Source organism: Macrosteles quadrilineatus, unplaced genomic scaffold, assembly GCF_028750875.1.
Source record: "Macrosteles quadrilineatus isolate MER2022 unplaced genomic scaffold, UCM_ALF_1.0 Scaffold_371__1_contigs__length_84190, whole genome shotgun sequence".
Taxonomy (NCBI): domain Eukaryota; kingdom Metazoa; phylum Arthropoda; class Insecta; order Hemiptera; family Cicadellidae; genus Macrosteles; species Macrosteles quadrilineatus.
The window spans coordinates 55157-78875 of record NW_026542964.1 but is presented as its reverse complement, the minus strand read 5'-3'; the positions used below and the strand labels follow the sequence as shown (position 1 = coordinate 78875).

General features: G+C 34.2%; 1 protein-coding gene across 1 annotated transcript; it reads left to right on the top strand.

Moving 5' to 3' along the window:
* Positions 1–1178: 1178 nt before the first annotated feature.
* Positions 1179–22591, top strand: LOC128982475 (myosin-11-like; the record flags this gene model as incomplete). The annotated part of the gene is made up of 12 exons (XM_054401437.1): positions 1179–1249; positions 2703–2957; positions 5071–5144; positions 5815–5971; positions 6293–6498; positions 8531–8662; positions 9522–9707; positions 13266–13689; positions 16535–16714; positions 18238–18533; positions 18724–18924; positions 22433–22591. Coding segments are annotated over 12 exons (2341 nt in total), but the record flags the coding sequence as incomplete, so codon positions are not given.
* Between the last annotated feature and the right edge of the window lie 1128 nt (positions 22592–23719).

The window sequence follows — 23719 nt, the reverse complement described above, 5'->3', positions numbered from 1 at the left end:
TTTCTTTGTCACAGCTATTTTGAGAGAACGGCTGTGTGTAGAAACTCGGTAGAGGTGTCTAAAGAAAGGTCTTGGTCTGTAGATGAGCCATCAAAAGAGAAATATGGTGAATTCCCTTGGGGCTCTGCCCCCGTGGCCTTTAAATTCCCATCCCATGTTATTCTTATGGAGGAACACGGGGTTTTTGTCACAGCTAATTTGAGAGAACGGCTGGGCGTAGAAACTTGGTAGGGGTCTCTAAACAAAGGTCTTGGTCTGTAGATGAGCCATCAAACGAGGAAAGAGGTAAATTCCCTTGGGGCTCTGTCCCAGAAGCCTTTAAAGTTGCCTCTTCAGATTTGTTTACATTACGACCATATGGATAATTGTACACTACTTTTTAATGCAACAGCTGTTAATATTTAAATTGTGATTTATTGAATTTGTCAAAATGAAGTACAGCATTTGCAATGGATTTTTCTGATTTCAAAATTGATTTTCTTCTGCATCAAGTCATGTTTTGCAATATAATGTTCTATTACCAAATCAGTGGAAAATCCTAATATCACAGTAACTTTTAAAATCATTTCTTATTAAGATAACTTATATCTATTATATGGGTTGGTTTCTGCCTTTTTTACCACTTTTTGGAGATTGTACGTAGATGATATTCTTTGGAATATTGCATCTGTAGACGAAACTTGGGTTGGTGTAATTATTACAATGGAAAAGAGCAAGAAATCCTGGACAATTTGATATAGGCTAAAAATAAAACTGAATTAACACTGTGCTACATTTCTTGAGCAATCATTGAAATAACCGATTTGCAAACAATGGAAACATAGAAAAAGTCATAGAACACAACCAAGTAGACGAAATAGAAATAATGTTTTTTTACACTAAAAACACTAAAAAAACAAGATCAGCTTTTTGAAAAAGACAAGATATTTACAAAAGATTTTGATTATATCTAACTGTTGTGTAGATCGTGAGTATTTCCATAATCTTTGAGTCGCCTGTAATGCTTCGCAATTGCTCGAATTCGAGCAACAGGTACACTAGTAATTCACTTATTTTATGATGTTTTATGGTACTTTTTGGAATGCAATTTTAAGACTTGTTTACTCCTGCGGTGGAAGGTTAATTCCAATTGTATCTATTTGAAAAAGGATAAAACTAATTACATTATTTTGTTTCAGATTTAAATCCTGTGGAACGGAAACAGTCTCCTTTAAATCTGTTGACGACTTGGCTGTGAAATATATTAAAGGTAGGCCCTAGTCATATTATTTTTTGACAAAAGTAAGGTGGTTCAAACATTACTCAAATCTGTTAAGCTATTAAAAGTTAATTCTTGAGGATAAAGATTATTACGGCGTCTGATAATTTATTGCCGTCAGACTGTTGCAATAGATTTTTGAAAAAACTAAATTTGTTGGTCAATAATATTTTTTAGTAACTTATGTAGACTTGTCTAATGCAATGCATAGCCTATTGTCAATTTGGCCAAGCTGAATTAGTTATTTGTCAACATCTTAAAAACCTAAAACTACAAAGTAGTCAAGTCTCGAAATTTCGGGAAATTTTAAATCTCGTTACACGAGACGAGATTTCTTTTTGGCCGAGATTTTTATCGAGACGAGAAAAAAAAAAAAAAAAATTAAAACGCCTGCAGAAAGTCAATGCAATACCCGCAATACAGGAGCGTGTTGTAGTTGCGTTTCCTTTGCGAAGGCGTTCTCATTTAATTAATTCTTTAAATGTAAATATTACTTTAATTATTTTAATAATATTACTTTAATGACATTTGAGAAGTTTTGTTAAGTGTAAGCAGTGTGAGGAATGTTTTATTACTATAAAAAGTCAAAACAAGTAACTATTTTATAAAAATTAATGTTGCTTTTATTTTATGATTTATTTTATTTTAGGATAAGTTGAACTCTATCCTAACTGATATCACTATGTTTCCTAATCATAGGCATTTTTAATAAGTTAGGTGTGATTATTAAAAAAATGTTATGCTGATGTTTTTTAATAAAAGATTGTAAATATTCTTGCCTATTATCATTATTTTTGTATTTAGACAGTCATCTAACAATGTAACAAAATCAGGTGAAAAATTTTAAACGTGCATTTCCCGTTGTGTATGAGAAGGGAAATCCCGTCTCGATCTCGTCTCGAAATTTTATGAGAAATAAAAAATCTTGTCTCGTCTCGTCTTTAACTAAAAATCCAATCTCGTCCATCCCTACTACAAAGGTTCTTTATTAAAGGAGGTAGAAGCTGTCATTATCGTCTACCGTTATTGCCGACAAATCTTGAACATCTGTGGTCTTTTAGACAGCATTCTGGCTCAACTCTGCTTAATTTATATAGGTTAAAATACTCAAAATTTCGGTCAAAATCCTATATCCAAATTTTGGTTTTTCCGAATGGGGTAACGTACAGTCAATTGATTTGGATGGCTGGAATGTAGGCAGAGGCACAGTTTGTAACCCAGTCTACCCAAATTGTATTGATTATATTTTGGTTGTCCATTTAAAAAAAGGTAATCAAATGTATAAATTAATAGTAACTTATCAATCTGTTCTAGATTGTATTCATTAAAATGCAGCTCTGTTAAAAAGATAAACAATATTGTAACTGTAACCATAAATGTTTTATCCTAAAATACTAATAATTACTACTAACTGGTAATATTGTGTTGTTCTTTTTCATTTTAGAGTTCTTCCCAGAGATAATAAAGGAGAAGAAATTCAATTTGAAAAATGAAGATGATGCCCTGATTTTAATCTCCCTGCTTATGTACTCAACATGTATCAAGTTAAAGATTGAAGAATTCGTTACAAAAACCTGTTCAATCAAGTTGGAAAATAATCATGAAGAGATACTTAAGCAATTTTTTGAGTTGATGCTCAAAATTGAAAATGGACTTTTCACAAGAAAAAACATAATGAATATCATTCAGCAATGCTTTGGTGAGATTTCAATGAATTATTTGTATCGATTTAGCGAATTTCCCATATAGGGAATAAGCTATTACCGTAGGTCTCATGGTGAGATCTGGACCCAAAACCGATTTACTTTTTTGTTTTGATGTCCCCAGAGGCCTAAAACACCATCCATTAAATAATATATGCATTTTATTAGGCTATATGTCCAATAGCATGAACTCAAGCAAAAATCACCAGATGTTGATGAAATTTGGGACAAACGTGTAAACCTTTAAGTACTTTTATTCGGACTACGTGAACCAGGATGATCAGACCATAGGAAGGGGTTTTTTTTTGGGGGGGGGGGGTTTATGGGGTGAAAATAGGTTTAGGGTATATCTAATTTTTGACCCTCAAAACATAATATTTCTCAATTTCTCTCTAAACGTTTTTAAAAAAGCTTGGAAAAGAAATAATTGAGTGTGCATTGTGATTTTTTGTAAAAAGTTACGGTATATGTTATGGAGGAAATGTAAAAAATTGTTAACTTAAAATTCCCATGTTATTGTAGTACTTAAGTATACTTCAGGAAATTTAAGCATTCATTGGAAATAAAACATTAATATCGGGAACAATTTGAAATGTACACGTTTTTGATTAAAAATTTGGAATATTTAATGTAAAGATTTTTTTCTTTTTAACTACCTTGACCAAAGGGAGAACAATCCATTAAAAATAATACATCAGTAGATATACATGAATAGATAATACATGAATATATATTTTTTAAATTCATTTTCGTGAGCGTTAGCGATCTGATGTGTTGTTAGTGACCTGATGCGGCGCTTGCAAAACAGACATTTTAAGGCTTTAATTATGGCACTCAGCGAAGTAAAGAAGTAGTATTTACTGCAAATGCAAGTCATTTTCAGACATTACAACTTTTAGTATAAATTATCTTGTTTTAGTAATATTACTGATGTTAGAAAAACTTTAGCGATCTGACCCATAGAAATATAACATTGTCATCACCAAAGTACTGGTAAGAAAGTATATTCATTTGAAACAAAGAAGGTTAAAACAATTCCACAGTCATTACATCTAAATCTACTGGATCTGTGATGAAACAAAGAATAATCAGGTACAACATCAGGTCAATAACGTCAGCGACCTGAGTTAAACGTTTATTAAGAGCAATAAAGTCAGGGACCTGAGTATTAGCGACCTGAGGAATTCGGCCGTCTTTGTCGATAGTGCCGTTGTAACAGCTAAAATGGCGGTAAACAATCTCTGTGACAACAGTGCACCTCAAAAACTATGATATTCATTTTTAAAATAATTTTTATTAACACAAATAATTAGTTTATAGACGTTAGCGACCCGACAGACAATAAACATAACAACAGCTCAATAGATATTATTTGGCGATTGAATGGAAAATGAAATCCGGACAAACACTGCATAGTCCACTCTATCCATCTGTCATGGCGACACGGATGGCTCTGGTGGGACTCTAGGAGCGCTAGCGGTGATTATGGCGGCAAATTTAAATTCCCATTAATACTTGGCGTTTTAACGGGGGAATTACATTTACATGCTAAAATTTTATTTCAGAGTGATCATTTAATTGTAAAACACTTAATAGGGCTTAATAAAGACACAGAACAATGTTTGTACAGCATAAATAGTATTTATTTTTATTTTTAAATTTCATAAACTGTTCCAAGTTCCTCTATGAAGTCTTGGGAACAGTTAGCGACTGACAAAAACGGCTTTCAAATATTTGTAATAATAATATTTTTTTAAATAATAATTGTGTTAAATATTAATATATGATAAATCATCTAATAAATTGTATTATTAATGTTATTTATACATGGAACAATTAAATAAAAATAAGTTTTGGATTTTTTATTTATTTACAGTTTTTTTTGCTGGGACAAAAATTATCTCTCAATTTGATATTCACCCGTATACATAACATTATTTTCTATCTTTGAATTACTATGGGCAGTTTGATGGGCCATCTTGAGTACTAGCATACCAAGGGGTTTTTCCTCTCTTTAATTTCTTATAGGCATACACAATTGGACAATATTAGATAATTTTAGTTGAAAGTTACAGATGGTTTTTTTATGAATATAATAATTTGTTTCAGAGCCTGAGGTTGTACCTGTTGGAAGAGCATCTCTCTCACCTTCACAAAAGAATTGTCTTAAAGAATTTCTTGGGGTACGGCAATTACTACTTTACTATTAAATTAAGTAGCCTATTTTAAGTTTTGACATTGTATAGCCTACTTTCTTATGACAATTTAACTCTCAGTGCATAGGAACGAGAATAACATATCTGCTGAGCTTTACATTAGCATTCTTAAGTTATTTTTAATCAGTACTTTCCAAAGCAATTCGATTTTGACCCAAGAACCAATAAGGTACCAACCTTTTTTTACCTAACCCAAAGTATAAATGTCTAGTTCGCTCGTCTAGATCCCTAATAATATTATTAATAAATGAAATAAAATAATGTATTATTTAATCCCCTAGCCTTCTAGTACCATTCACTAATCAAATAGTAAAAGTTCATTTAGTTGAAGATCGAAATTTGGATATTTCTAAACCCCCTCATGCTTGAACCACCGAACAATCAGAATTCAGAACAGAGAGGCCTCTCGAGATTGAGCCGGTTTGGGCGACATACATTTTAAATATGGCCTTGTCTGAATTGAAATTAGGAGGCAAAAATCACAGAGTTTGTTGCATTATAAAATCCAAATAACCTCAGATAGGCTGAAACACTGTCTCCAGTATTCAAAAGTGGAGAGGATGGTTTCTAATTCAAAAGTGTCAAAACTTTCCCAAAACATTTAGATGTGTATTTCATTCAATTTTTGTTGTTTCAGTCACCATCTCTTCAAGAAAAATACAAAAAGAACAAAGAGGTAAATGATGTCAGACATCTTAATCAATTACTTCAAGAGGAAAACGCTGAATTGTTGTCAGAACGAGACCTTCTGTCAACAAAGAATCAACAACTTGATTCATCTGTACAAAAGCTTCGTAGGTGGACTTAAATTTGTTATAGATTTTAAGAATGAACTTAAAAAGTGTTGGCTCTAATTAAAGAAGGTACCTCAAAGGGGTGTTGATGATTTTAGAGTGAGTTATTTCTTATATTTTATTAGCTTATGAAAATTCCTTCATTCAAAGAAACCCATGTTGGATAACAGATTCGACAGATTAAACACATAAAACCACTTTGTTGACATGTCTAGAGGGTTGCTTTGTATTTTTACCTGTCTTTACTCATGTGATATTAGATACACTATTCTTAGCAAAAATAAACAAATTGTTTATTGTTGTATGTGCCATATTTTACAGAAATTCAGCTGAGCGAAAAAACGCAAGAAATTATTTCCTTAAAGGAAGAGTTGAAGCTGCATGAAGACAGAGGCACCACTCAAAATGCACTCAATAAAATTGAAAAACAGTTTAAAGAAGAAATTGATCAACTTCAAAAAGAATTAAAAGAAATGCAATCAGAGCATGAGCATTTGCAGAACGAAAAAGAAAAATACATTTGGCTGGTTAGTCGTGTAGTACATACTTTTATTTGTTATTTACTATTCTCACTGTTTATTTTCTTTACTTTACTTACTTACTTTACTTACTTTATTTGGTACTTTCCTGTTAAAGGGAACATTCATTATTATCTATGATTTTTTCGATATATCGATATTTTTGTTTTCCGATCCATTACAAATTGACAACTGATCTTGTTTCTAGGCTAAAATAGACTAGGTATTATATGGATTAATGAAACTGTTCCAAGCTAACCTAACATAACCAACCAAACTTGTTGTGCTATTTAAAAATTCCTTTTGATAACAAAAAAGGCAACTTAAACATGGATTTTTTAAATGTTACACAAGTTTGGTTAGTTATGTTAGGTTATTTATTTAGAACAGTTTCATTTTATTATTGTTTGTTGATACTGAACAATATTTATCGTAGTTGTCAGCTGATATGTTTCAATTTGTTAATATCGATCGATATATCGAGAAAAAAATCATTGATAATAATGAATGTTCCCTTTAACAGGAAAGTACCCTTTATTTTCTACAAACTTAAATTGTTTGTTAGCAATAAAAATAATTGTTTTTCTTAAATAATTTTAATACAAAGGGATTAACTATAATTGTTGTGAATTAATACTAAAACTATTGTTCAACAAAATAGGCTTATTAAAATTATTCACAACTTTCATCCACAAAATTAAGAATAAAAGTTATCTACACTTATGTAATATGTAACTCCTAAAATGTGTCAAATCATTTAAATCAATCCACCACTGAAAAAATAATCATAAAATGTTATTAATATAGTGAGTGGAAGAAAGCTAATGACTCTTTAACCTCAATCAACTTACTTTTCAAGATATTTTACATTTTAAAGTTTATTTTTATTTCAATTTTGATCATAACACGTAAGTTTGTATCCCAGTATTATTCATGGTGTCTACTCTCCAGGAAATTCTGGAAAACCGGAAAGCCTCCTGGAATTTGATCGTACCGTGGAATATCCTGGAAAACTCCAGGAATTAACTCAAACCTCCGGGAATCCGGAGCCAGGTCATCGTAAACGTCGGTTAAACGAAACCCTAACAAAACACTACCGCTGGTGTTGCCGCGATCGCGGAAAACAATTATCGGTGTTGCTGAAACCGAAAGATATGCTCACCGGAATTGCCACGATTGCGGGAAACGATTATCAGTGTTGCCAAAACCGTAAAATATGCTCACAGGTATTACCACAATCGCTGAAGAAGATTATCGGTGTCCCCGAAACCGCAAAACATGCTCCCGGTTGTTGCTGCGATGGCGGGAAACGATTACCTGTGTCGCAGAAACTGCAAAATATGCTCACGGATGTTGCCGTGATTGAGGTAGATGTTTATTGGTGTCAACGAAACCGCAAAATATGTAAATGTGAATGTTGTGTTGTGTAGTATTGCCACTATTGCGTGATACGGTTGCCAGTGTCGCCGAGACTACAAGATATGCTCACAAGTATTCCCATGATCGTGGGAGATGATAACTGGTGTTGCCTTACCTACCAGTTATACTGTTTTAATATGTTGTATAAAACGTTATTCTTTAGAAAAGTTTTTTTCTAAGTTATAGTGATTGATTACCAGTTATTGAAAAAATAAAATACAATTACTAACTTACTATTTCTGAAGTTTCCTTTTTAAATAAATTAGTTAAATGCATTAGGTACGGTATGTAATAAAAATTGTGATTTCTTTTTTAAATCTTTTAAAAGTTTTTACTTAATATAAAACGACATGATAAAGCTTAAAGTAGGATTCCGGTAGTAGTTCTTAAAATTTAGTAATTTCTCTTGAATTCTCCTGGAAAACTTGAATTTTTCAATCCAGATTTAGTAGACACCATGTTATTGTTTCTGTGTAACCTAAGGTGAAAATAAATTATTACCTAATTATTGACTAACTGGATACCATCCACACTGATATTTTCTCAAATGTGTCAGCAACTATGGTGCATTGAAGACTTATTTTTTAAATCATATGTCAATTTAAGTATGTTAATTTTTTAGAATAGTGACCTGAAACAAGCATTGAAGGAGAGAGAAGATGAACTTGTTGAAAACTTCAAACTAAATGATCAACTACAACTCAAGCTGGAAGATCTAGAATCAAAAAACAAAGCCCTTGAAACTTCAGTTAAAGTAAGATGAATTGTTATATATAGATTACTACGATATTTTAGGGGCAGTTTGGGAGCTTGTGTCCAGGTAGAACGTGCCCAGTGTTAGACGCGCCTCACTTTAGTACATGGATCAAAAACTAGGCTTGGGAGCTCGCGCCTAAGTTGTAATGGTCGTAGAGCAAGTATAATCATAGTACTGGCTACGATGGTATTCCTGTGGTTCTTTTTGAAAAAGCAAATTCAGTCCTAGCCTACTTAAACCAATAACCCATCTCACACACTGAATACACGGAACTGGAAATGTCCGGTTCTTAGATGCAGACTAGCGCTAATACCGAGCTCCCAAACCGCCTCTCAGTGTTTTGTGCCTGGTTATTGCAATTTCAGTTGTAAATTTCCCGTTATCTAGTTTGAATGTTAAGTGACTAAACAAAATACAACTTTATTTTTTTGGACATTATACAAGTCATTTGTTTATTATTACTGTAGACCTACTTTTAAATTCTTATTTTAATATTTAATTTTATTTCGGCTACATATGTTACGGTTTACTTAAATCATTACATTTTGGGTAAAAAGAACTTTTAATACCTATGCCTGCATAAAGCCTTGTAAAAATTTAATTTTTTTTTAAAATTAACTCATTAGGTCTATTTTAAAATTAAGTTTTATCATAAAATTAAGTCAGTGAAAGTATAATTTATGCACTGCCCAAACTATAATGCCTTCTAGAAACTTGAAAGAATTGCATAGGTTAAATGAACAATGCAGTATGAAAGAAATTTTCAAATGTTCCATAAGGCTCCGCCTCACATTTCACCCAAGTTTAATTTGCTAATATTATGAACATTTGTAATAGTGTTTCTTAACTATTCCAGGATCTCAACCAAATTATAGAACAGCTTGAAGAAAAGTCCCCTCTAAAGGCCTTGAATATTTCTGGTCCCAGGGTAGAAGAGAACCTTGGGCAGGTTCTATGTGATTTAGAGCTTAAAGAGAAAAAAGTAGAAATCGAACAACTTAAGAAAAAACTGGATTCGTTAGAACTTGAGTGCAGACAAAAGGTGAGCATTTTATCATTCAATCCTGATTCCTTGAATCACTATGAACAAAAGCCTTATATTTTATTGAGTCTTTAATAATGCAACTTGCTATAAAATTTAAGGTTATGTCAGCATATGTGTTTCAGCATAATGCATTGACTTCAATATTATGCCTTTAACGAGAAAGTTAATAGAAAATCCCCTTTCTGTAGACATTACTCATGGTGCCTATTGTTGGCACGGAAAGCTTAACAGTTTACAGTAGAACCCCTCATATCTGACCTCTGCATGACCGACGATTCACAATTTCACTGTGATTGCCAACAATGTTCTTGATTTTGTCATCACTCTGGAAGGAGTGGAAGGTGTTCACAATTTCACCGCGACCGGGGGAGTCGTTCTCATATTTGCTGTGACCACAGAAGACATGATTTTCTGTGACCAAAGACAATTTTTTAACAGAGTTGGGTTTCTCATATGCGATAGTGAACAGAGATTTGTGAATGTTTACGCAAGCAAATTCAGTACCTCGTTTGAGGCGAAAGAAATCCTTGTAAATTCGTCCTAAAACCATATTCCAACAAAATGGCACTAAAATCAAGTTTTCCCAGTTAAATTTCACGATTCACTCACAAGTCCAGGGAGTTTCTTACTTTTCTTGTTAAAGGAATTTTTTTTCTCCTCCTGATAGCTGACCTTTTGATTGTTCCGACTATAATGGTAGACAAGCTTATTTTGTGTTTGGTCTTTCATGGTCGGATATGAGGTGTTATACTGTATATAATATAAAATCAGTGATCCAAATTTCCATGTACCATACTATAAGTTTAAAAAATCTAACTTTCAAAATATCTTATAATTAAGTCATTGTCCAAAAACTTAATATATATTAATAATACATAAATTGGATGTTTCCTGAAATCTGGGGCACAGAAGGTATGCTAGACCTCTGTTCTGCATGTCCTGGATCAAATCCCGCCAATAACCAATTGTTTTGGCTTGGAGATAATGTGTTACTTATTATTATTAGTGGATTGGAGCCCACCTTAGTCAAAATGATGGTTATGGTTTGTGAAGAAACCCATATAAAGATCGCTCAGTAGAATCATTTCATTGGAGAACTCTTGTCTCTAAAGCCTGGTTTACACGGGTCGAGTACGGTGGGCGAGTCAGTGTGCGAGTTGCCACTCGCTCTTTAGCTCGCTTGGTGTAGACATGCAGGCGAGTCGAGCAACGGGCGAGTTGATAAAAAGAGGTCAGTTGAGAGCGAGTCGAGTGATTTAGTTGAAAACCGAGTTGCTCGGCCCAGTAGCTACCCCCACCACCACGATTTGCCCGCAAAACATCTGTTTACTGCTCTCAAGTGAGTCCAGCGACCACAGAATTAAAATATTTCTTTTTATTTTGTGGTCGCTGACAATGAGTCGATCACAACGATCAGTGTTTTTGGAGTTAGTCCAGTAGTGTATGCCTAATCACCCTCGATACTAAACGGTTCAGTTGAATAGTTGGCCCTGTGTTGCATTGTCTTGCTGTTCGTAAATCTACTCACTCTTATAAAATTCAGTTTTCAAAATGGTTTTACAACTTAAGATCCACAGTTCTACTGGAACGATTTTATTAATCAATGGGTTGTTAGATAGCTCACTCCCTAAAAATGTTTTCTATCAGAAATACATTGAAAACGGTGTTTTCACATTTTTTTATTTGGAGGCAACTTTTGGTTGCCGCCTATATATTTTATTTTAAAGAAAAGCAGTACCGGTATAGTAATTTGTAACAAATCTTATTCTTTTAGTATATCACCTTCCACTTTGGTCTATCGTATTTGCAAAAAAAACTTTTAAGCAACCCCTGAATTTAATGGATGATTCAGTTTTAATTCTAATAATCTAATTTAGTGATTTAACCAATTTATAAATTCAGCATTAAACTCTTGAAGTACCATTTTAAACTCAAACAACATTTAACACGAAAGCTACGATATACGGAATACCCTATACCACAGAACACAGAGAAATTATAAAAATTACTTCTCTGTGCCTACACTGTCGCTGTTCGAAATAGGAATTCGTGTAGACAGTCTAGTCAAGTACCGGGCGAGTTGAACAAATCAACAACTGGGCCGAATAACTCGTCTGACATACTCGACCCGTTTAAACCAGGCTTAAGAGTCCAAGCATACTTAATTGATAACTGAAATCCATATATATTTAACAGTATGAAAATCATTGAAATGGTCTTATTTGTTTTGTAGGATTTTTATTTTTGCACTATCGAAAAGATTCTGATTGAAAATAATATTACAATGAAAAATCTTAGATGGGAAATAAAAGAACGGTCAGCTACTATTGCACTGATGGATAAGAGTTGTGCTGAGTTGAATGAAAAACTGATCGAAGCTAAAATAATACGTGATGGCCATGTTCAAATGTTAGAAGAAAGTTTTATCTTAGAAAAAGAGAAATGTAGAATATTGGTAATTTTGTTGAATAATTAAAATAAAATTGGCTAAACTTTAAAAATGCTTGAGGAAATGTTACGCTGTTCTATTATAAAACAAAGTGCTAAGTTTTTTTTCTTCATAAATCAACTCACTTAAACTAACATGTTTTTATGTGACATCTTTAAATTTTAGTTCACTGTAGTCAAAATTAAGATACAAATTACAAATTGTTGAAATTAATAATCAAATCCAGTAATGAAACATGAAAAACTAAAATAGTAAGTCAGATGTCCTATTAACAAAGCATATTGTATTGCACGGGTATACAAAGAAAATATAAACAAGTGGTCACTTGTTATAAAGCTTTCACGATAGTAGTAATATAATTCAGAAAATGTTTTTATAATTAATTGTAAAGGTAATACTGTAAAACTCCAACAATTCAAATCACGAACTAACAGAATCCTGAACACCTCGCACAGTCATGTAGGCATCAGCATCATTTCCCATAGTCACGAAAACATCATCATCGTCTTCTGTGTTTGCATACAAATTCTGAACATCTCCAACGATCGTGTGGATATCATGGTCTCCCATAGTCATGAAAACATAACTATCGTCGTCTGTGATTGCAGAAACTACTGTATATTTATTGTGGTCAAGTGGACATCATTATCACCTCCTGCCGTCACGTATTGTCTACCGTGATTGCAGCAAAATCCTATCTCCTCCGGTCGCGTTGACATCATCATCATCTCCCATTGGCACAGAAATATAATCATTGTCTTCCATGATCGCGGAAAATCCTTAACATCTCCTGTGGTTGTGTAAACTAAAGTAAATAACTTCTTAATCAGCATCGTACATGTTATTAAACTACCTGAAAGTACAAAAAAAATATGTTAAATAATAACACGTATTACAAGGGTTTTTTTCAGTTTTTTGACATATTTTCTGTACTTTCAGGTAAACTACGTAGCCATTCTACCCACCATCACTCTCATACTTCATGCATACTTCGTTTGAAACAAACTTTCCTGCTTCATCAATTCAATAAGTGATAATATTTTGCGATAAAATTAAAATTGTATTTAAAAGTCCTCTGCTTTTATTTATACGTTTCCTGATTTTAGGAAGAAGAGGTTTCTCAACACGTAGAAACTGAGAAAAAACTCCAAGATGAACTCCAATCCAAGTGTGAGACAATCGATATTCTGACTTGCACCCTAAATGAATTGAGGGACCAACTAAAAGTTTGTGAAAAAGAACTACAAGACCAAACAAATATTGCTAAAGATCTGAGAACCAAAAGTGAAACAACGGAACGAGATCTATTAGCAATCCAAGCTAAATATAACGAGCTGGAAGTACAGCTGGCCGACTCTTTGAAAATTGCAACCCAACTAAATTGTGAAATTGCTAACAAAGATGAAAAGATTGAGCAAATGAAGATGTCGATGGAAACTCTGACTGAGGAGAACAATGATTGTCAAATGAAAAATACTGAACAGGTAAGGATTTTTATTCAATTTACTGTTGTTGTGACTGGTCTAGTGGGTAAAGCAGGGGAGTTATGTTTTGACCAATGGCTCTAGTTATGTGAGAATGAAGTGACCCAAACGTTTGGAGCTCACTCTGAAATGTAAGTCCACCCACATATAATAATAAAGAGAAGTTGGTCTGTTAGAAGAGATGTTTATGTTTTAGAGTTCTCATTCCACAAAAAAACTTATATTCTTATCTCATGAGAGGGGTCAACTTGAAATTCAATTTTAAAACGTTTTTATTAGCTCGCTTTCTTGTCCGGTACAAATTTTGCAATCGATTTTATACTAATTTCCCGATAAGCTAGAGACTTGAAACTTGAAACATAGCTCACAAATGGATGACAATGCAATATTATATAATTTAATTTTCATATTTCCCTTGGGCTACGCCTCAAGGGCTTGTTTCTATTATCTCGCTTTCTTGCAAATTTTGATACTTCCCGATGAGCTAGAGACTTGAAACTTGCAATATAGCTCACAAATAGATGACAATGCAATATTATGTTATTTAATTTTCATATTTCCCTTAGGCTACATCCCATGGGCTTGTTTTTATTAGCTCGCTAGTCGCTTTCCTACAAATTTTAATATCAATCTTAAACGAAGTTCCCGATGAGCTAGAGACTTGAAATTTGAAACATAGCTCACAAATGGATGACAATGCAATATTATATCATTTAATTTTCACATTTCCCTTGGGATACGCCCCATGGGCTTCCACATTTTCCATGTTTACATTTTGAAAGAATTTAAACATATCAATTAATTTAAGTCAGCTGTAAATACTTCAATTTGACAGTTCGAAGAGCAGAGGTTAAGAGGTACAAGTTCTGCTCCGGATATATTCTAAAAATATAAAACAAGCATTTTAAAGTCAAGATAAAACATCTGTTTAGAGATAATAATCAGGTTTTGGTTATATATTAACAGGCCATATAAAATATATTTAACATATTTAAACATTAAAGACTAAAAAGTTGAAAATAATTTATAAATAAAAGTTTTTTTTTAAAACGTTTTTAAACGCACTGAAAAGTAGAAAATTATTTTTAAATATGTTGAGAGTATAAATACTTGTAAGATTTAAAACAAAAAACGTTGGGTGCATGCAATTAATTGATAATAATAAATTAGTTCAATAGGTGAAGGTAATTGTAAATTATCAACTGCATGCACCCCACGTTTTTTGTTTTAAATCTTACAAGTATTTATACTCTCAAAATATTTAACAATTATTTTCTACTTTTTTTTAGTGCGTTTAAAAACGTTTTGTTTAAAAAAAAAGCTTTTTATCTATAAATTATTTATTAATATAAAGTATTGTGTTAACAAGCCTTGGATGATTGGCTAAATTAAAAGGTTTTGTAGCGACTGCCATATCTACAAATTTATCCTCTTCTACAATTGGTTGTACTAGTGGCTTGTAGGGGCAATAGCCCCTATATTATGGTAATTATTTTGTACAAATTATTAGTCTCATGAATTACCCTACCTTGAATTATCATTTAATATTTTTGTAAATTATGATATGTAGGTATAATAGTTATTACATACCTGCATAATGCATTTTGATGTCTTGTAACATTCGCAATTTTATTGCTACTTTCAAATAATACAGAGGTTGGCCCCCTCATGTATCCCAAGAATTTATTCAGCTGTAGTGCTAGCCTACAGTCTGCTTGAAACCCAATACAGTGCATTAGTGTTCACCTTTTGCCTACTGAAATTGAAGGAACCACAAAATCCCAATACCAGCCCAGCTTAGCAAGTTCAATTGAAAGCGACCATCAGCTGTTTGGATGACTCATCAGTGCCTGCATCATCCTGTTAGCTGATATCAGGTGGACTGGGGTTTAGGTTTGTCTTGTTCTGGCAGTCTTGGAAGCTTAAGCAAATTATTCACCCTTCAGGTTTCTGGATTAATTAAGGTAAGAGTTTAAATAATTTTCATTGCAAACAAATTTAAATAATGAAATATTAAAAAACCTCAACCAATCAAAACAGATTATTGCTAAAAATGTGTAATAAGTTGTTAGATTAATATTTTCTAGTTTATTTAGTTAAATTAAAGGAAATGGAAGTTTTCAAGCCTAGTAGTCACATGTTTTCAGAGCTTAACTAAATTTTATTTATTTATCATTGTACATTTTAAAGTTGCTGTATATATAAAATAATTTGTTTGTTGTAATTCAAGTGTACTAATTTCATCAAAATAATCATGGTAAATATTTGTGTGAAAATATTACTTTTGATGATTGCAAAGCAAGTGCTAAAAGTTGTTTTAACCTGCAAAAGTTCAGGAAATTTCAGGATAACTAGATTTAGGAAAAATGTAGATTCCCATGTGTTTGTAATTATTAAATATTTTTTGTGTTCTATAGTGTCAAGCTGTTTTATAGTAAATTAATTCTGTTAGGTAATGACAGGAAAATCTTAGTAGAGCAGAGAGTAAATTTTTATCGCTTATCTGTAAAGACAGCCAAATGTTAAATTTGTCCTTAATTAAAATACTTCAATTTAAAGTAGACTATTAATTGTTTATTGCTAAGAATTACTATTTTAATTATTGTCTATTAACTCAAAATATTATCTGTTGCCTTTATTGTTTAATGTTCACTGTGTTGTTCAAATTGTTCATTATTATTGCTGTAACTAAAACAAATATTTTCCTCTCTGTAATTAATGTTCAAAAATTAGGTTTGTCCTTTTTGTATTTAGTGATTGCATATCTGAAAACATATTTTAACTTGAAACAAATATTTAAAGTATGAAATTTGGAATCAAAGATTATTAAATAAATATATTTGTGTTAATGTAAGTTTAAGAATATGTTACATTCTTATGGAATATCCTAGGGTTTTACCGCTACCGCTATCGCTGGATTCTGGACCTGGACCTGGACTTCCTGGTGTCTCGTCCTACCTACTATCGCTGTATCGACTATCGTTTCAACCTACCGAGGATCTACATTGTTGAAGGACCTCGTGTGTGCCTTAGCCTATGGACTATCGTGGGTCGACCCATTCGTACCAAAAGTAAGAATTTTCCAATTTGTACGATATTTATCTTACTCTGAGACCAACATAACTGCTGCAAACCTACATCATTGAGGATTTCGGACACTTAGTTCTTGGTTGAACGATTATTTTTGCAGTGAATTTGCACTAGTACTAGTGAATTTTGATAGCATCAATAACACAGACAGTGAGTGTGAGATCTACCTTCACCTGGACAGGACTCCAACTGATTTTGCCAGAATATCTAGCTGTAATTTTGTTTAGCTTAAGTATTGTTATATTTGTTGGGTATTATATTGTTTTATATGTCATAGTGTATGTAAATGTTCTTATGTGATTTTGATTCTTAGCTGGTGGCCACCGAATTTATTGAATTATATTATTATACTTGTTCTTGATTTATCAGTTGAATATTACAATCAAAATAATTAATCGTTAGTTTGTGTTAATAATTTTTACATTTAGATCTGAAACTGAATCAATCATTAAACTTAAATAATTCTTGGGTTAGATAACAAATATTATCTTGTGGAATAACTACTGTTGTTGGACAGTCCCTTTGTTATCTTGCTATATCAACTGAAATACTTATCTCTGATAATACATTCCTTGTTTATTCATTCAGTGTTATTTATTTAGTTACCTATGATCTAGACAGTTGGTTCATTTACATTCTTAGAAAATATAATTCAACTTTTTATCAATTTTCACAAATCAATACAGAGTTTATTAAGATTAGAAATTTGACTATACTGCAATAGTTCTTAGTTTGTGTTAGATGTATGCAAATTTTTGTCTTCTATTTTGAATGGTCGAGGTTCAATTTAAATTATCAAATATTCCCTGAATATCAGCTACGGGTTCAACAACTCAAGAGTGGAGTTTGACCCTCGCTTCGACTCCAGGACTTCTCCTTTAGCGAGGTGGCGCCCTCAAACTTTGACCAAGAGGAATAGTAGGCCTAGATTGACTATTAAAAATTGCAGGACCACTCCCATCACTGAGTTAGCGGGTAAAAATCGTCGCAATGGCGCCTGCCAACGTGGGGCAAAGAAATTTGGCATAAGCCTACATAGGAAAAAAATAATAAAAATAAAAAAAATAAATAAAGAAAAAAAAACCTATATATTGTTTATAGAGGTGTTGCTGGCAAATCGTTTGAATTGATTCACATTCAAATATTTGTGGATCTTGTTTGTATTATTTGGTCTTTGAAAAAAAATATATATATTTAGCACTTATTCAACTTGTGTGTTTTGGACATTAGGCTACTTTAATGATTTTATGCTGATTTTGTTACCATTGTCTACTGAAGAGTTATTAATTGTTGTATGTCTTTTGCTGGTTTACTTGGTTATTTGATAAAAAAAAAAAAATGAATTCTCATCGGTTACGCAAAACTGAAGTTCAGTATGAGTTAAAGATAAGGGGACTACGTACTGACGGAACGGCTAATGAATTAAGGAAGCGACTAACACATTGTTTCTCAAATAATATTAAAGTGGATGAGGCTGTTGTACTAAAGCTGGATCCTGAAACAGAACTTGAAGAATGTGAGGAAAAATATTCTGATCTCTCTTCATTAGTTGATGAGTATGATGGAAATGGGAAAGATAGCGAAGGTCAACGACTTATTGCCCGACTGGGACATCTTACTCAACGCATTGATAGAATTCCCTTAAATGAGACTAATAAGGAGGAATTTGAGGATAAACTTGTAGAATTATTGGCAAAAAGTAAGAAATTACTTGACTTAGTCACGAGTAAAGAAGATAAATCAAATGTTGATCCATCTAGTGAAGAGGAAGATCGTGAGAAGGAAGAAAGTGTCTCCATGGTAACAACGAAGAAAGAGGATACTGCAATGAATAATGAATGTTGAGGAAGGTGGACATCGTACTGCTGTCAAGGCTATAGGTGTTGCTGGGGCTTCTACAGCACTGAACTTAGAGAATTCAACTAAAACCGTTCAACCTACTGTACCTACTTCTGTGCCTGGTAATGACAATCCCCGAACTTCACACCAGACGACAACGCCTTCATATTCATCATCTCAGAACAAAACAAAATCCGTTCCAGTCTACAAGTGGGGACTTCGCTTCAATAATGAACAAGAACAAAGTGTAGCAGCATTCCTTCAGCGAGTAGAGGAACTTAGAAGAGCTAGAGGAGTTAGCCATCAGGAACTTTTCGATTCAGCTGTCGATCTTTTTGCTGGACCCGCACTGGTTTGGTATAGGTCAACAATAGGAAGGATTAATTCTTGGGAATCGCTTTGTGCAGAGATGAGGATTGTTTTCCAATCAGCAGACCATGATGTAAGACTGCAACAGGAAATATTCAACCGAACTCAAGGGGGGAGAATGAATCAATTGATTTGTTCATTGCGTGTATGGAGGGACTGTATGCAAGACTAGCAACCAGTGTTCCAGAACAAAACCGTCTTGAACAAATTTTACACAATCTCCATCCTCAACTGCAAGACCGACTTGCCTTGTTTGAAGTGAACAGTATAGAGCAGCTTCGCTTACTTGGACGAAAGGCGGAGATGGGCCGCCGTAGGGCGAATACATCTCGTCCTATCACCTCTAACAAGACCAGCATAGAACCTGATTTAACATACCGTGACTCAAACTTTGCAAAGCGATATACAAATGTAAAATTAGCCAGTCTACAATCAAGACCTTTCCGTCAGAACACAATTAAGTGTTGGAACTGTATTAAAGAAGGGCATCGGTTTACCTCATGCCAAGAGCCAAGGACTCAATTCTGTTATGGATGTGGAGCTAGGGATGTAACAAAGTCTACCTGTAGCCACTGCAATCCGTCAAAAAACGTGTAGGTTTGGGGGTCATCTTGGATCAGGCTGACTCCCAAGTAAAGAATATAATGAAATCTTCTGAAGAAACTTTAAGGGAAAATATTAAATTAGATTACTTGTTGGAAACTGTGGATAATGATTGCCGACCTCATCTGGACGTGAGAGTTTTTGGAAGAAAAATTAGGGCTCTTTTGGACTCAGGTGCATCTCGAACTATTATTGGAAACAAAGGCCTTTGGATTCTTGAAGACTTTCCTACTAAATTGTTGAAAACATCACAGCATTTCATTGAAACTGCAGACTCCAGCCAACACCAATAAAATTATATTGGTCGCAACCTCAATAAAATTATACATGATTTTAAAATCTAAAGTGGTAAGGTCGTGAATTGACAATTAAATCTAGATATGTTAATATATTTGTATGAACCAGCTCGACATTTCTTTTTCAAGTAAAATAAATGATAACACAAAAATGTATGAAAACAAATTTATTTGCCCTCGAAAATGTTGACTTTTTGGGGATAGGCGCCGTGTTTCTCTCCAGGTTGTCTTATGTCTTTGGATATTTCCTGGAGCTTCCACAGCAGTTTCACGGATATGATTTTATTATATATATTTAATTATTTAAATATTTAAATATATAGATGTCCTATAAAGGTTTTTGTTTTGCCATTTTAAAAGTACACCAGGTTAAAACCACGAAACCACGTGAGATGCCTACGGGTGTTGCCGCGATCGCGGGAGACGATTATCGGTGTCGCCGAAACCACGTGAGATGCCTACGGGTGTTGCCGCGATCGCGGGAAACGATTATCGGTGTTGCTAAAACCGCAAGATATGCTCACGGGTATTGCCGCGATCGCGGGAGACGATTATCGGTGTCGCCGAAACCACGTGAGATGCCTACGGGCGTTGCCGCGATATGCGCACGGGTATTGCCGCGATCGCGGGAGACGATTATCGGTGTTGCTAAAGCCGCAAGATATGCTCACGGGTATTGCCGCGATCGCGGGAGACGATTATCGGTGTTGCCGAAACCGCAAGATATGCTCACGGGTATTGCCGCGATCGCCAGAGACGATTATCGGTGTCGCCGAAACCACGTGAGATGCCTACGGGCGTTGCCGCGATATGCGCACAGGTATTGCCGCGATCGCGGGAGACGATTATCGGTGTTGCTAAAGCCGCAAGATATGCTCACGGGTATTGCCGCGATCGCGGGAGACGATTATCGGTGTTGCCGAAACCGCAAGATATGCTCACGGGTATTGCCGCGATCGCGAGAGACGATTATCGGTGTCGCCGAAACCACGTGAGATGCCTACGGGCGTTGCCGCGATCGCGGGAAACGATCATCGGTGTTGCTAAAACCGCAAGATATGCGCACGGGTATTGCCGCGATCGCGGGAGACGATTATCGGTGTTGCTAAAGCCGCAAGATATGCTCACGGGTATTGCCGCGATCGCGGGAGACGATTATCGGTGTTGCCGAAACCGCAAGATATGCTCACGAGTATTGCCGCAATCGCGAGAGACGCGTGAGATGCCTACGGGTGTTGCCGCGATCGCGGGAAACGATTATCGGTGTTGCTAAAACCGCAAGATATGCTCACCACGGGTATTGCCGCGATCGCGAGAGACGATTATCGGTGTCGCCGAAACCACGAGATATGCCCACGGGTGTTGCCGCGATCACGGGAGACGATTATCGGTGTCGCCGAACCCGCGAGATTTCCTCACGGCTATTGCCGCGATCGCGGTAGGCGATTATCGGTGTTGCCGAAACCGCAAGATATGCCTACGGGAATTGCCGCGATCGCGAGAGACGGTTATCGGTGTCGCCCAAACCGCAAAATATGAATACGGGTGTTGCCGTGATCGTTGACGGTGCGACGTTTTGTCGCTGATGTTGAAGATACTGCAAGATATGCTCACTGATATTCCCACAATCGCGGGAGATGATAACTGGTGTCGCCTTACCTACCAGTTATACTGTTTTATTATGTTGTATAAAATATTATTCTTTGGAAATGTTTTGTTTCAAATAATAATAATCATTATTAATAATAATAATAGCCTAATAATAATCATTTTCATTTATTAGCTGGTTGCGATTAGTTAAACGGGTTCCGATAGTAGCTCCTTAAAATTCAGGAATTTGTCTTGAATTCTCCTGGAAAACTCCTTGAATTTTTCAAACCAGGTTTAGTAGACACCATGACAGTTACCAAGCTTATATTTGTAAATAAGTTTGATTTTATCATTATTCTATTTACATCAAAACGGTTCTTCCTTAGTTTTTATAATAATGTATATAAACTACTTGGGAATTACATAGTGTAAAACTATAACCAATTAATTGTATTTTTAAAGAGTTAAGTTTAGCATGTATGCGATCGAGCGACCACAATGCTTGGGCTCGGAGTAGTGCAAATGTATTCATGATTGCGGAGACTTCATCCCAGTCTCCTGCGGTCGCAGCTATAGCCTATTATCAATTTGATCTTGATCGAATCTTAGCAGACACTTTTGGTAATGAGAATAAAAGCTCAGTTTAAAAATCAAACTCCCTAACAGAAAATTCATTCTTCAAGAGTAAAAAATTTTCTTTGAGCCGAGGAGGCAAAGGCAACTGCCATGTCCACCGTTATAAAAATTTCATTTATACTACACCGGTGCCTATGAATCTGCAGTTTTAACTAACTTATTATTTTATGTTTTACAAGTGCTATAAATATACAGAATGGTGAGGAGTATCGGTATGTATCAAGTTTGTCAACAGTCAGTTGGACAAAAGCTCTTTCATAAAAAACCACAGTATGTTTTAAAATGTTCTCCACCACATATTTCTCCAACTAAACTCTAAATTGAATATAAATATAAATATCAATATAAATATGTTGTTTGTTCCAGAAGGAAGAAAAAGATGGAAAGAAAAAGGAAAGGCGTCCATTTGATCGCAACATAGACCTGCAAGTTCACAGATTTGATGAGGCGCAGAAGAAGGCTATATTTAAAAAAGCTCAGCTTCTTGACACAAGATTTTCAACTGGTGAAAGCAAATTCTTGTAAAATTGAACAAATTATTCATAATTGTGAGTATTAAATAATAAATTAAACGGATTAACAAAACAACATAAAGCGTTTAGTTTTAGTTTAAACACAATTGAATTTTTTTTAAACTAGGGTTTTTAATTTTAATTCTTAATGGAAATGTTCAAAAAAAATATATAGGTAGTTACTTCAATTTTAGCACCTAAATGAGAGGGCTTTTAATATATAGGTAATTAATTGAATTATTTCTAAATACTTATTGACCAATTTGCATCTGGGTATTTCTGCGGTTTTGATTTAAAATTGTGGTTTTTCAGTTTTTATGTATTTATTTACTGATTGAGACATCCATTTATAATTCTCAACTAGCTGGCACAAGACCCACCAAAGAATGCAGAACTATTAGACCCGCAATGAGTCATGAGAGGTTTCGGTTGGATGCCTTTTGAAAAATTCAGATACTACATTTAAACTGTTTATTTTAATTTTTATAAATAGTTCACAATGTGTCAATTAGCTGCTCTCAAGAAAAACACTTGCTCACATCTGCGAGACATGCAACAATTGGTTATTAACTGGGGCAAATAAACTTTACACAAGATTTTCCCTCATTAAATGGCGCAATACACAGTTAGATAAAACAAAATAGGTAAATGCAATTCATTATGGGTTTCATCTTAATTAGGCCTACTTGCACACCAAGAAGAAAACAGTTCATAGTTAAGTGTAAATATTGTTGCTTGGATTCATCTGCAATTATTTTGTCTTAGTACTCTAGGTTCTAGCCAGGGGTTGCTTTTCATACTACAGTACTCCATTACTCCAGACTATATCTAGGGGTTGCAGCATGATAAAATCCATTGGTGATTTGGCGGGATTTGAACCCTGGTCTGAACTGCCACTAGACCAGCTCACTCTTTCAATGAATGCTAATGGCTTTAATGAAACCTTCTTGGCCTAAGCCATAAATTATTTTGTGTATTACTATAACTACTTCCATAGAAACAGTTAATATTTGTCATTTTACTCGACAAATCCAGCAACAAGAACAGTAGATCAGATTACCTAAAGCTATAGCCTTTTCAAAACAGTATAGCCCTATTTACAGTGTTGTCAAATTGTTTTCTGGCATTCATCACCTTGGTG